The sequence below is a fragment of the Grammomys surdaster genome, unplaced genomic scaffold (genome assembly GCF_004785775.1).
Source record: "Grammomys surdaster isolate TR1022 unplaced genomic scaffold, NIH_TR_1.0 125216, whole genome shotgun sequence".
In the NCBI taxonomy this organism is placed as follows: Eukaryota; Metazoa; Chordata; class Mammalia; order Rodentia; family Muridae; genus Grammomys; species Grammomys surdaster.
The window spans coordinates 33557-47193 of record NW_021620106.1 but is presented as its reverse complement, the minus strand read 5'-3'; the positions used below and the strand labels follow the sequence as shown (position 1 = coordinate 47193).

Here is a 13637-nt window from a genome sequence, read left to right as displayed (position 1 = left end):
GTGTGTGTGTGTGTGTGTGTGTGTGTGTGTGTGTGTGTGTGTGTGTGTTGGAGAACTGAGGTTGATGTCTGAGAGCATATTCCTGATGACTCTGCTTCTACTTCTAGATCCATGCTGCCACCAGACACTCAGTTTCTCATTGAGTAATCTTTATTTTAATTCACTTTACATCCTGCTCACTGCCCCTAAGTCATCTTTTATACTTTACATTCTAAAGAGGATTTAACTAAATTTGTGAGCCCATCTCTGTAACTTAAGCCCTCTCCGCCCCTTAAAAGGCACAGAGGCTTTTGACTTAAATTGTGTCTAATAAAGAACAGGGTTTCCTTTTGTCCTATCATTCATTTTCTTTGTTAGCACCAGGGCCACACAGGGGTAAAGCCATCTACCAGTGAATGCAGATGAACTCAAAGTTCTAGTAATGTGAAAGTGCTGAGACTCTATCTCTTGTCATTTCCAAACATGAAGGGTGACAGCAGGATCAGCTTCTAAAAACAGACTGCCTTTCTCCCAAGCCCTCTTTCCTGCTCATTTTGTTCTGTGCATTCATCTGACTGTCACTTACATAGGCTCCCATGGTTATCCATTGACTTCATATGTTATGTGACCCAAATTAAGGAAAAGGCAAACTGCTTTTTCTTCACCATAGTCTTCACCATAGTCTAGTGGTTTTCTCCAGTGTGAGTGAGGCTGCTTTCTTTACAGGTGTGTGCTCTAACCTATCATGAGTTGAGGGCCATTCGGTCCAGTCTGATGTCTTTTCTGGTGCTAAAGATTTTTTGTAGGCAATAGGAGTCTATTGTTGGAAATGCTAAAATATCTAGTGGAACTGTTGGAGAATTGGGAGGATCCCAAAATTTTTCCTGGCAGCAACAAGTGTTGTCTTTGGCTCTAGGTTTGCTTCTTTGCTTGGGATTGGGCTTAAGTAAGTGTTAGTGCCTGAAATGATTCCCATGCCATACAGACACAAACTAGTTAGCTCATGAGTATCACTTCTCCCAAGAATTCTTAGTTGTATTTCATGGTTTATTTGATAGACAAGTCTGACATCCTTCATTTGAACACATTTTCTTTCAGTCCCAGCTGCTCAGCGGCAAAAGCACACGAGTGTCCTCCTGAGCTCAGCGCACTGTGCTTTATCAGTGTGGTTTTAAGGCTCTCCCAGTCTTGCCAAGTTGAATTGAATTAGAAAGTAACTAAAGTGCATTGAATTTCTTTAGCTTTCTTTTTTTATTTTATGTGTATGAGTGTTTTGCCTGTTCGCATGTCTGTACACCACTTGTGTGCCTAGGGCTTGTATAGGCCAGAAGAGAGTATCTGATGCTCTGGAACTGGGGTTAACAAATGTTTGTGGGCTGCTATGTGGGTGCTGGGAATCAAACCTGGGTTCTTTGGAAGAGAAGTCCATATTCTTAACTGCAGAGCTATCTTTCCAGCCCCTCTTATTCCCCCACCCCTCATGTAGACCAGGTACCTTGAACTTTCTAAGTGGCCAAGGATGACCTTGAACCTACTGATGCTCTTGTCTCTGCCTCTCAAGTGCTGAGATTACAGGCATGCATCACTATGCCAAGTTTATGCAGTGCTGGAGTCAAATTCAGGGCTTCCTGCATGCTGGGCAAGTACTCTACCAACTGAGCTACAAACCTAGGCCCAGAGGAACTTAGCTTTCTGAAAATACATTCTATTTAGAGTAGTGGTTCTCAACCTTCCTAATGCTCTTCCTAATGCTGCAACCCTTTAATACAGTTCCTCGTGTTGTGGTGATTCCCAATCATAAAATTATTTTCATTGCTACTTCATAACTGTCATTTTGTTACTGTTATGAATCGTAATGTCCTATATGAATCACCTGTATTAGTTCACTTTTATGAAAAGGTTTGTTGGGCAGCTCTCAGGGGTCAAAACCCACAGTCTGAGAACTTCTTGCCTTAAATATAATTTTTTTGTCTTAAAAAGGTGATTGACTCTGTCATCCTGGCTGTACTAAAGCTTACTGCATAGCCTAGGTTGGCCTTGAAGTTACTTAGAGCTATCCTCTTGCCTCAGCTTCTCGTGTGCTGGTAGTACAGGTGTAAGCCACTGTGCTCGTATAGTCAGATGATTCTGGATTTCTGGCTACCTGGTATTTTACTGAATGATATGTGCATACACGAGGGGGTGTAAGCCCAGCTCAGGAGCTGGAGGCAGAAGGGACTGTAGTCTAAAAGAAAAAAAGATTCTAAGTCAAATTAGAAAATAGAGTTTCTTGTGGGTTTTGTTTCACTTTTTCCCTAGGAAAGGGGGGAGAGGGCCTCTGTTTAACCCCTCATCCCCACCTCCCATATAGCCATAGATGGAGAGTAGAGAAATGGCAAATATATATGTTAAGCCTTTCTAACTGGTCAGCTCTGGGCAATCCAAAAGCCACTTTTTCTGAAGCAAGTGTAAGTAGAGGGACTTGCAGGGCTTCCTCGACACAGAGTCTTTGTACTGTGTGCGGACATAATTGAGACAGACTGCAGCATGGAATTGGGTATAAAAACTGCATTGCTATAAACTGCTAGGGAAAATGTGAGCAGGGCCTGGAGAGAAGGCTTACTGGTTAAGAAGAGCACATGACTGTCCTGCAGTGGACCTGAGTCAATTTCCAGAAGCATGTTGAGTGGGTCACAGCCAAGTCCATCTCCAAGGCAGTCTGATGCCTCTGGCCCCCGTAGGTGCCCACACTCGCGTGCACCTATCTACACACAGATGAGTGTTCATAATTAAAGATAATAAAAGTAGATAAAAATAGACGGTAAAGCTGGGCAGTGGTAACACTCACCTTTAATCTCAGCACTCGGGAGTCAGAGGCAAGTGGATCTCTGTGAATTCTAGGCCAGCCTGTACAGTCTACTCACAGAGTTCTAGGATGGCCAAGGGTACATAGAAAAACCCTGTCTCAAAAAAAAAAAAAAAAAACCAAACAAAACAACAACAAAAAAATAGGGTTTAGACTGGTGGTTGAGAGCACCTGTTGGCTCTAAGCTGAGCAGATATAACTCTAGGTCTGGTTCTAGTTCACAGAGAGACGAAGCATATATGTGCCGCCCATATACATATACTCAGATGTATATAAATAAACCTTTGGGTTTTTTTCTTATTAGAAACACTATAGCACCAGCTGATAGTCCTAGAACATGAAAATGTTTATTCCAGAGGAATGTTCATAATTATTTTTTTCCATGGGAAGGGCATTCTAGTTGTGTGCACATGGCTTGTATGCTAGGGCTGATAGCTCATGACCTCTTGGTCTTGTCTGGGTAGGGGAATTTGGTATCCTCTCCTCTGGCATTGCTAGAAAGGTGTATTTCTAAATTTATCATCGTCTTGCCACTTTGGGAAAAGGGTATTAGTGGTCTTAGCATCTACTCATGTGTTCCCTGACATGAATGGCACCCATGCCATGTCTACTGCCAGTGTCGTACATAACCCCTTAGTTTTGTGTTTATTTGGAGCTTTTTTGAGACAGAGTCTCTTGTTCCTTGTGTTGAGGCTGTTGTTTGTAGTCTAGGCAGCTCTACTTTGGAAGGAAAGGTGGAAGTCCCAAGGATCTTCAGAGTGGAACACTTAACTTTGTTCTGGAATGTCAGAACCTAGAAAGATTCAATGACTTTGAGTGTAGATACTGCACATCCTGCAGAGTGAGCACCTGTGAAACAAGTTGAATGTATAGCTACATGAAAGATTAAAGGTGGAGCTTCGACTTACGGTGGAGGATTGAAATTAGGCTTAGAAGGAGGCCAGAGTCGTGGTCCATTTTGAAACTATTATTAGTCAAGGAGCTTCCAGACCCTGTCCTTTGGTCAGGTTAGCCCTACTAGGGGAAAGACATGTGAGTTCTGGAACAGTAGGGCGTCACCAAACTGACACCTCATGTCAGCACTATTGTGTTTCTCTTTCTAGACATCAAAAAAGCCCAAGACAGCAGAAGCAGACACCTCCAGTGAACTGGCAAAGAAAAGCAAAGAAGTATTCAGAAAAGAGGTAAGGTTTGGAAGATGTGGAAAGCACAGTCCTCTGGCTTGGTGTGAGCTCTTTGTGTCTCGCCTAAGTATATGCATCTGTCTTGTCTGAAGATGGTTTAGCTTGTGTCTCGTGGCCCAAAGTGCTGTTTTACCTGTCAAGAATTGCATAATTATCTCCTACTGGCCTGAGGGAGTCCATCTGCCAACATATTTGCTGTTTCACTGTGGGCCTTCTGTAGCATCTCAGACAACAAGAAGAAAGCTCTATACAGTATTAGGCTTGTTGCAGTATTGGGTGCTTCCTTACTTACTTGCATGATTTGACTAGTTGTTTCTGATGATACATTTTTATGTCTTTTTACAACAGTAAGCACTCTGGTATTTGTTACAACAGCCCTTGAGATAACCAAGACTGAAATTGTTGTTGTTAGAGAGACTTTTAAGATCACAACTCTTAAGTTGAATTTCAAGTCCTCTGACCAACTATAGTTCTCTTCCTGTGCTGTCTCCTGCTTGCTCCATCCTCTCAGTGTGTCTGTCTCCACCCATAAGGACACTAAAAGTTGGGAGCTGGGAGTGCCATGACACGTGGGTGGTGGTCATGAGAATCAGACTCAGACCATTAAGCTCAGTGATGCCTTTGCTCACTAAGCCATCTCACCAGCCCCCAGATTCTAAACTCTGGACTTCTTTCATTGAAAGGGTTCATAGTGTGTTCAAGTTAACAGACCTGTGAAGAAGAACTGCAGCTGTGTGAAAAGTGGGCCATGCCAGGGTTGGAAACCAGTGCTTAGAATATCGTGAAAGGCTCTTAAATCTAGGTTAGGAACTGGTCAGACAGACCAGGAAGGAAGGTAAATGTAGCATGAGAATAAACAGAAAGAAGCAAGAAAGTGTCACCTCTTTCCGGAAGTCCTAAGTCTTGAGCACTGGTCACCTGAGGGGTGTGGAGCCTAAGGCTGGACAGTTTTGTGCCCTTTTGTGTAGTGCTTTGTGTTGAGGTTTAGGGAACCACTGACTTGAAGCTGAGAACAATCAGAGCCTTGACTAAGAAGGGGTAGGTTGAAAGGGGGAAAATGTGGAGGCCAGGCAATCACAGAACATCCTTTGAGTAAGAAGCTCATCCAGCCAGCTGTGGTAGTTGAACAAACAAAGGCAGTTCAGAAGGCTTATGTAGATATAACAGGGTCAGATTTTTAGGGATGGAGAGGCCCTGCCCTGTTTGGGGCACTTCCTTGAAGTAGCTGTCAGTAGCTTCTGTCTTCCTTTTTCCTCTGTGACCTTATACCATAATTGCTTGGTCTTGACCCTGACACCTAAAAGTTGCCTCTGTAGGACAAACCTTACAGAAGTAGCCCAGAAAAGGGCATTGGAGATGGCAGGTCCTGCCCTGGGTCATCCTTCTGGCTGTTACCCATGTGTCCATATGGTTTTGGTGGTTATGGTCTGTGTAATACTTAAAACGCTTGAAGTAACCTTTAAGGACAAAACCCCTACCTGGAGATTCTAGGGTTGCAAAGCCTTCTGGTAATTCAAAAATAGCTGTTCTGCCCCACCTTGCCTCCAGGTTCTAGAGAACCTAGCCACTAACTTCATAGGAGTACACAATGTTAGACAAACACACTACCAACTGAGCTATAGCCCTGGCCATGAGAACCTGTTGATGATGGAGAAGCCCTTGTAGCCTAATTACCTATAATAGATTTCAGCCTTTAACACAATGACCTTGGCAACATTTGAATTTTACCTATGTGAAATTGGAGGCTACTGCCAGAACTTTGTTGTTGGAGCCTGCAGCTGCCTCTCTCCGTGAGGTTTGGTTGGTCTGGCTAAAAAGGCTCTTTTCCTTTCAGGGCTGGGCCAGGATCACTGTCTTGCATCTCACTGGCTTCCTAGTATTGTCCTAGACCAGCAGCTGAGGGAGGAAACAGGGATGGCTGGCTGTGCTTTTTGCTGATCTCATCTGCACAGTTGAACAGCTTGTCTCCTCCCTTCTCTTCTGTCTGCAGATGTCTCAGTTCATTGTCCAGTGCCTGAATCCTTACCGGAAGCCTGACTGCAAGGTGGGCAGGATCACCACAACAGAAGATTTCAAGCACCTCGCACGAAAGGTACCCTCCCATGCTTCTGGTCTGTTGGTGTTCCTAGCAAACTATGTACCTTCAAAGATACTCTCCATCAGGAAGGATGGTTTATGTGCCAGATGCCAGGGCTTGGGGCCCAGGAATGTAAGGCAAGGTTCAGAAGTAGGAAAGGAGGTATCTAAGAGACTTGAAAGCTGGGTTTCTCCTGCGTCCTGTATCAGCTTACCCAAACCCACACTTTGATTTAATTCCAAGTCTGTCTTCCCTGTCAAATGTCCCTTCTTCTGATGGTATCTGCGGTCTCTCCTTCTGTGCCCTGAACAGCTGACTCATGGAGTCATGAATAAGGAGCTGAAGTACTGTAAAAACCCTGAGGATCTGGAGTGCAATGAGAATGTGAAACACAAAACCAAGGAGTACATCAAGAAGTACATGCAGAAGTTCGGGGCTGTTTACAAACCTAAAGAGGACACTGAACTAGAGTGACGTCAGGCCAGAGTGGAGTATGAGCAGAAAGGATGAATCCTGTGGCTTTTGCCCTACCCCACAGCCAGGGCTGTGCTACTGATGTGATGACCCACCATCCTGAGCAGTTCAAACTTGCAGGTGTCAACTGTAAGCTGCAAAAGTGAGCTCTGTCTACAAATGACCCCTAGTTGTGAGCTGTTGGTGGAACAGTTACAGGCCATCAGAGGCAGTAGCCTAGGGAAGACCTTGGCCACACTTGACCCCATTCTCAACTTTGAGTCTCCCCCTTGGCGGTGCTGTCAGCGCACAGACCCATGCGCACCCTCCCTGAAGATCCTTTACCCTGATGATATGTATTATATTTTAATGTATATGTGAATATATTGAAAATAATTTGTTTGTTTTTCCTGGTTTTTGTTCAGTTTTTGTTTGCTGTTAGCATTTATGTGCTGGAATCATGGAACGACTTTGTAAGGATAGTATAAATTCTCCTGCAAGGTTTAATTTGTTATCATGTAAATATTCCAAAGCAGGCTGCCTTGTGGTTTTGGCCAGCCTTGTGCTATGTTGATAAGATTGATTTACTGCTTAAGATCACTTTACTTTATCCAATTTTTACTGAACTTTTTATGTAAAAAATAAAATCAATTAAAGAACTTGCAATGTGTGTTCCCTCAAACTTAATCAAGTTTGTTTGTGTTGATGTTACTGGAGAAAGGATGTCGTGGCCCTAGTGTGTAGGGGCCAAGATTGACCTTTCTACTGTATTTTATTATAAGCTTTGTTCTTGAGGCTGAGCTCAGATGAGACAATTTAGTCATTCCAGACCAGAGGATGTTTCTCCTGAGACCTCATTGCCACTGGCTTGTTTTAATTTGGCTGCTGGGTCAATCAAGAGAAAAGCCAAATGTCTTCTCTCTTTGCTGGAGAGTGTTATTGGACCATTCTGCCTTCAGACTTCACTTCTCCCATCCCACAGGAGTGTTCATTCAATGTGTGGGTCCTAACTTCTCACTTTGTTACTTGACACTAAGCCTGGACAAGAGGGAAGACAGCAAAGGACAGCTGTGGAAGGGGTGTGGGTACCAACATATGGTGAGAATGTGTGTGTTTTATCTAGGCTCGGCAGTGGCCTCTTTGGTGATGAGTTTTCAACAGAGAGGAAGTTCATACTAGACTGGGGCCCATCTGTTCCTCACAAATGTGATTCTGCTCTGCAGAACAGGGCTAGGTTGAGGCCTGACAGAAATTAGAGCACCTTCTGCCTGTACTAAGTATCTCAGAGATTAGGGTATATCCTTCCAACTCTTATAGAAATTGGCACTGTAGGTGAGACTTAAGACCAACCAAGCTGGCTCAGCGATTAGAGTTCAATTCCCAGCAACCACATGGTGGCTCACAACCACCTGTAATGGGATCCAGTGCCCTCTTGTGATGTGTCTGAAGATAGCCATAGTGTACTCACACAAATCTTTACCCCCCCCCCCCCAAAAAAAAAAACAACCAAGCTTCACTCATTTACAGTCCTATAATAGAGGGCAGAAATTCTTACTTTATGGTATGTATGCTGGGTAGGGAGTCTTCCCTCACTACCTCTGGGGGTTGGCTACAGGTGTGTGGATAACCGAGTACCTTAAATGAAATGGCATAGTTCTTACCTGTAGCCCCCATTGCACATATCTTGGGTATCTCTGGTTTACTTCAGCCAAATACCGTGCCAGTCCTGTACAAAGCTACTTGATCACCAGTACATGACTATGAACCGTAGACTAATTCTAGTCGTGTTCTACTTTATGACCTTAAAACACATTCTTGTATTAAGTGGACTATAATTCACTCAACCCTCGACAATATCTAGTGCCTGTTGTAGTGAGTGTTCGTGTTTCTCCAAGGATATTGAGGCCATCTCCTGTCACAGAGGTCAAGTTTTAGAAGACAAATGTTTTCATCTTCAACCCATACTCCCTTATGTTTAAATGACCTTAGTGGGGATAGAGTGTGCCAGTTTGTTCATGGAAAATTTTATGCTCATTGCTGACTCAGTCCTTGATGGCCCAGCAGCTGACTGCTGAAGTGGAGTGATGTTCCCAGCTGGTCTGAGCCTTCCCTGGTTTTTCTCATCTTTGGGGATTAGCCTGAGGGTCTTCTTAGGATGGAGGTAACGTCCCTCCCCCTCCCCAACTTTTTTTTTTTTTTTTTTTTTTTTTTTGAGATGGTCTCACTCTGTAGCTCAGTCTGGCATCAAAGCCATGCTGATCTTACCTCAGCCTCCTGAGCACTGGGACTACGGGTATGAGCTACTATGGCTGGCTGCCATTTATTTTAACCAAGACATTGTTACACAGCTCTGGGAAGCTCTTTCCGAGGAGCAACAGAAGCAGCTTACAGTAAGCCTCATACAGAGCAGCAAATCCTAGGAGCTTCTCAGTGCAGTGAGGGAGGGAGTAGGATCTCCCTTGACCTCCATTTCACCAGACCTCATGTCTTCTCAGTGAGTCTGGATGAACCTAAAGTCCTTTCATCCATTGCACTGGTCCCTCCTAGAAGGCAGAATAACCTAGCTACCTGCGCCCACTTCAGGATGGGTGTGTGCATGGAAGTACAGGTGGTTTTGGCTCAACTCCCTGTCCTGAACAGCCTGCTTGGCCACTTGTGTTCAAACCACATGACCAACTGTGGAAGCCTGTGTGGGATTCCTTAGCCTGGATGGCAGTCTGCTCTTTATTTTTTATTTATTTTTTGTAGCCCTGGAAATTAAACCTAGGACCTTGAGTGTGCTATACAAGTGCTCTGCCACTGAGTCCCAGTATTGAAACCTCCATCTTTTTCTTGTCTAAAGATGATCTGACATCTTTAACAACTAGCTCACCACAATTACCTTGCATCTTGCCTGTCACAACACAAGTCACACAAAGGGCCCTTTGCGGCACCATGGGAATCTTAGGGGTAGAGGACTTACTAAACGGGCCTCCACTGAGCAAAGGTGACTGGGGTTCAGGAGGAGACATGACTTCTTAATGTGAGCCAAACACTGAAGGGGCAGGAGGGTGAACACTGGCCTGGACCTCTACAGCCCATGTACAGAAGTGCCCTGCCCCTTTCCATATCCCCAAGTCCTTATCTGGGCCTCTTTCACAGCTACTTGACTGTCTTACAGGTCCAAGGAGCCAACCGAGTAGGCTAGGAAAAAAGTCTAAAGGTGCCTTTAATATGTGATTTTAAAATGAAATAGAAAAAAATGAGCTGGAGCACATAAGAGGCAGATTGAGGATCTGTGGGCAAAGCCATGCCCTACTCTTACCCATCCCCCCATATCTTCCCTTCCTGTCTTGGAGAGGAGGGGGAAGGGACATAAAGTGTCTAGATCTTCTGTGTTGTGCCACAACAGCAGGCTGAAGCCAGAGAAGTAGTTGGAAGCCCATGAAGGACATGAGGCCAGGAGAATGCCCAGAGCTAGGGCAGGCAACACTGGGAGGTGTCACTCATACCACAGAGCAGCCCTCAGCTGGTGGTGAGCTTAAAACTCGGACCACATCTTCTCGGCCTATGGCAGCCAGAGCATCCTCTAGCACTCTGAGGGTAGCCCTACTGCCTTCTTGGGCAGCCCAGTCCCTTAGCAGGGTGTAGGCTGGCACCTGGTCACAGGCCATGGTTTCCACAGCCTCAGCTTGGTAGCCCAGGTGGCCTGCCAGCCCTTGCCAGCCCTTGGCAGGTTCACCCAACATCAAGAGCCGCTGGACTTCCTCCTGCTGCTGCTGCGGAATATGCAGGTAAAGTCGGCAGCCAAGATCTGGATGTGGTCCTGGGGTGGGAGAGAGAAGTGTTAGTGGATGGTGGGATAGCACTAGTTATAGAAAAGACTAAGGAAATGTGCTCACCCTGGCTGGGAATACAAGGCTCCAGACCACGAGGAGAGTCCACGAAGACACTGCTGTCACCATGCCTCTGGTCCCTGTCAGGGTCCCCCAGCTCTACAGTCCGAGCTTTAGCCAACTGTTGCCTTTGCTTATGTGAGCGCCAGCTGTAGGGGGTAGAGGGTACTAAGACAAGGAACTGCCTCAGAGTCCAGGCATGGAGGGGATGCCACAGGACAGTACCCAGACCACCTACCATTTGAAGGCCACGTAGGCAAGCAGACCAAGGACCACAGTAGCTAGGAGAGCACAGTAGACAGGAATGATGTTGCTTGAGGCCCCTGGAGGCTCAGGGGGAAATAGGGAGGAGGTATTGGGGGCTAGGGCTCCCCCAGCTCCTCCCCACATTCCTTCCCTGTTCCCATCCTGCCCCTTCAGGGCTGTATCTGTGAAGACAGACAGTGGTTGAGATAGGGAGTCACGGCAGCCTCACCTAGACAGACCATCTTGGCAGAACATTCCAAAAGCTAACTCAGCATACAGAGTTGGCTGGTCCCGGGGTGTGGCAAGGATGGCTCAGCAGATAGATATGTGCCACCAAGTATGACAACCTGAGTTTGATCCCCTAGGATCCACATGATAGGAGGAGAAAGTCTCTGAACCCCCACATGCTTGCTGAGTGGTTAATGGTGTTTGTTTCACCACAGGACCAGAATTCTGTTCCCAGCACTACTGAGTTCCAGGTGGTGGTGATCCATCCAGTGTGTAGACGGATCGCCACCACCTGGAACTCAATCTCCAGGGGATTTGATGATGACTCTTACAGCCTCTGTGGGCACTCTCACAGACATACGTGCACATATGTACACATAAGTGGTTCCTTGCTTGCCATTGTGGACACAGTCCCTACCAGATGTTCCTTGCCATCTTCCAGAAGCATCCAAACGTCTTGCTATTGTATCTTCTCCTTCTAAACACATGGCAGGATCTCCTCTGGAAGCTTTCTTGATCTCTTTCTTTTCACCCTGGTTGCGCCACCTCTTTATCATGGCACTAGATTGGTTGGCTTCCAGGGTAAAATGAGAACACACTGATGTATGCTGTAGTCACAGGATCATAAAAATAAAACTTAACTGGAAGTAAATACCAGTGCTCTCTTCTGCCTTATCCAGTGACCAATCCTTGTACTCAGTGTAGGTAGGGTTCAAGGGTCAGGGACTAAAGACCCCATGAATAGACTTGTATATGACTCACTCTAACCTCCCAATCTGTCTGCAACCTAGGATCTGGGTCAAGGAATGCCTACCTGAATAGACCACACCTTTGCTGACATTATGAAGCATGGCGCTGCCAGGCACTGCTTGCTGGGCTGTTTTTTGGTGAAGGAGAGTCAAACACAGAACTGAACTGATGGAGCTTGGAGCCTGCTTCTCTGGGTTCTCCTTCTGGAATACTCTGTAGGAATATGAGGAAATCTCAGATCTGCTGTCAGGAGTCCCTGAGGCAGCCTGTCCCAGTTATTAGTTCACTCCATCCTGATTCACATCAGGGCTGGAACAGTTTTTCCCTCTGTGTCAGGTGGAGGTTAACAGCTGCCCCCTGCTAGCCAAAACTGATGCCATAGGGTACAGCTCAGGATAGAAATCACCCATCTATCTCAAAGACCTTCCCAAATACCTGGGCTGAGTCTGGGGACGTTTAAAGGAGGGTAAAGATACATGTGCTGTGACCCCCATCTCAGGCTCCCTAGGAACTAATAATTATACACACCTGCCAAAACCCAGCATCCTAAGGTCCCCAGGCCAGACCTCCTACACTGCCTGTGCTCCCTCTGTTACCTCCAGGGCCAGTGGCCAGCCCTTTCCTGGTCAGGGATTGAGTGAAGTGATACCTTAATGGGCTCACCAAGCTCATAGACCATACAGATCTCAGAAGGCCTGAAATGGAAGAACAGGGCCGACTCAGTCCAAGGACCCATCTGGACCCTAGAGTACTAAATCTGCTGAGGCCACTTCCTGCAGGCTACTGAGGAGAGGCTCCAGATCTGGAAGAAGGAGAGATCTGCCTTGAATAAGAAAGAGACTAAAAGAGGCCCTTCAAGTCCCTAACAGATCTACCCACATGGTGTGTCTGTGGTAGGGCTATCAGCAGTTCGGTACTGTAGTCAGGTAAGCCTCTGGTGTCGGTGGCCCCTTTATGGACTATGTATGTTTGTGTCGCCACACTGAGAGTTGGGGGCTTCTGGGATCCTAGTTGGTGGGTGGGTCTGTAAACCAGTAGCAGCAGACAGGCCTTGGAATCTGCCCCACCCATCCTGAACTGCTGGAGTGGAACTTCTTCAGGGCTCCCCACCCATCTCCAAGCCCAAAATGGGAAGAAACAATTCAACAGCCCCTGCAGGCCCATACACACCCCAAAACAGACGCTGGTACCCGCAGGATCAGAGCACTAAAGGTGGAAGACAGAAAAAGTTTTGGCCCCTTCCACCTAGCAAGAGCCCAGCTAGTCACTCCCACCTCTCCTGACCTTCTGCGGCCACCCCTCCAAGGGTGCCAGGATCCACTCAGCTAGGAAGACGACGGGAGTCCCTGGAGAGGACAGGTTCCGGTCTGCCCAAGAAAGAGTGAGCCAAGGCAAGGGCGGACCAATGGGGGGTGGTGTTTTAGAGGGGAGCAGGACAATGAAGAGGCGGGGCTGAGTTCGAGGGCGCGGTCCCGCCCCCGCCCCACGCCGGAGCACGCAGAAGCGCTCCGCACAGAAGCAGACAGCAGCCTGGTTGGCAGAGCGCGCCAATGGCATGCAAACGCCACGCAATGGACCGCGAGAGCTGAGAACCTGGAGCCAAGAGACGGCTGGCAAAGACAGAGGAGGCTCCAGGTTACACGGAGGCCAGCCTGTCAGGAAGAATATGCCAGGCCAGACCTGGTAACAGAGGCTAAGATTGGTGGCCACTGAAGGCCAAGGACGGCGGGCACATGTATACTCAAGAAACCAAGAGGTTACAAAAGTCGGCCAAGTTTATTGCTGAGAATGGGCAGCGATAGTCACCTTTGGGGATTAAGGCCACGGGTGGTCTTTGTGCTTTACTGGGACGTGGGGTTTGGAAGTAGGGATCCCCACCCACCCCAGATTGTGCAAAATATGCAGCCGCGGCCTCAGAGGCCGACGCCAGGTCTCCCCTCAGCCGGCGAGGGGCGGGACTTCCTGGTGATGCCCTCTACCAATCCCTGAGCTGGAGGGTG

At 47.0% G+C, this 13637-nt stretch overlaps 2 protein-coding genes across 11 annotated transcripts in view; one reads left to right on the top strand and one right to left on the bottom strand.

The window, feature by feature from the left end:
• The window catches only part of Setd2 (SET domain containing 2, histone lysine methyltransferase), a 91239-nt gene extending 84035 nt beyond the window's left edge, over window positions 1-7204 (top strand). For 3 of the 4 annotated variants that reach the window (XR_003713734.1, XM_028785360.1, XM_028785359.1), the window contains 3 exons: window positions 3928-4008; window positions 5999-6100; window positions 6398-7204. Coding sequence is in view for 2 of the 4 variants with exons in the window: in XM_028785360.1 (XP_028641193.1) it covers window positions 3928-4008; window positions 5999-6100; window positions 6398-6559 (345 nt within the window). In the remaining 2 variants the exon portion in view is untranslated. Of the gene's footprint in view, window positions 1-3927; window positions 4009-5998; window positions 6101-6397 lie in introns of those variants that run through there. The other variant, XM_028785361.1, reaches the window with a different exon arrangement.
• Window positions 7205-9722: 2518 nt separating this feature from the next.
• On the bottom strand, window positions 9723-13028 carry LOC114637180 (death domain-containing membrane protein NRADD). Of its 7 annotated transcripts, none has more exons than XM_028785388.1 (7): window positions 12922-13024; window positions 12287-12332; window positions 11702-11850; window positions 11306-11461; window positions 10652-10841; window positions 10420-10562; window positions 9723-10343 (listed from the first exon to the last, which is right to left on the bottom strand). In XM_028785388.1, exons 2-7 carry the CDS (start codon window positions 12307-12309, stop codon window positions 10024-10026), a joined length of 981 nt encoding a protein of 326 aa, XP_028641221.1. In that variant the 5' UTR covers window positions 12310-12332; window positions 12922-13024; the 3' UTR covers window positions 9723-10023. The 7 variants fall into 7 exon arrangements, with proteins under 7 accessions (XP_028641221.1, XP_028641220.1, XP_028641223.1 ...); XM_028785387.1 differs by lacking the exon at window positions 12922-13024 and adding an exon at window positions 12517-12905; XM_028785390.1 differs by lacking the exon at window positions 12287-12332 and having other exon boundaries at window positions 12922-13028.
• Between the last annotated feature and the right edge of the window lie 609 nt (window positions 13029-13637).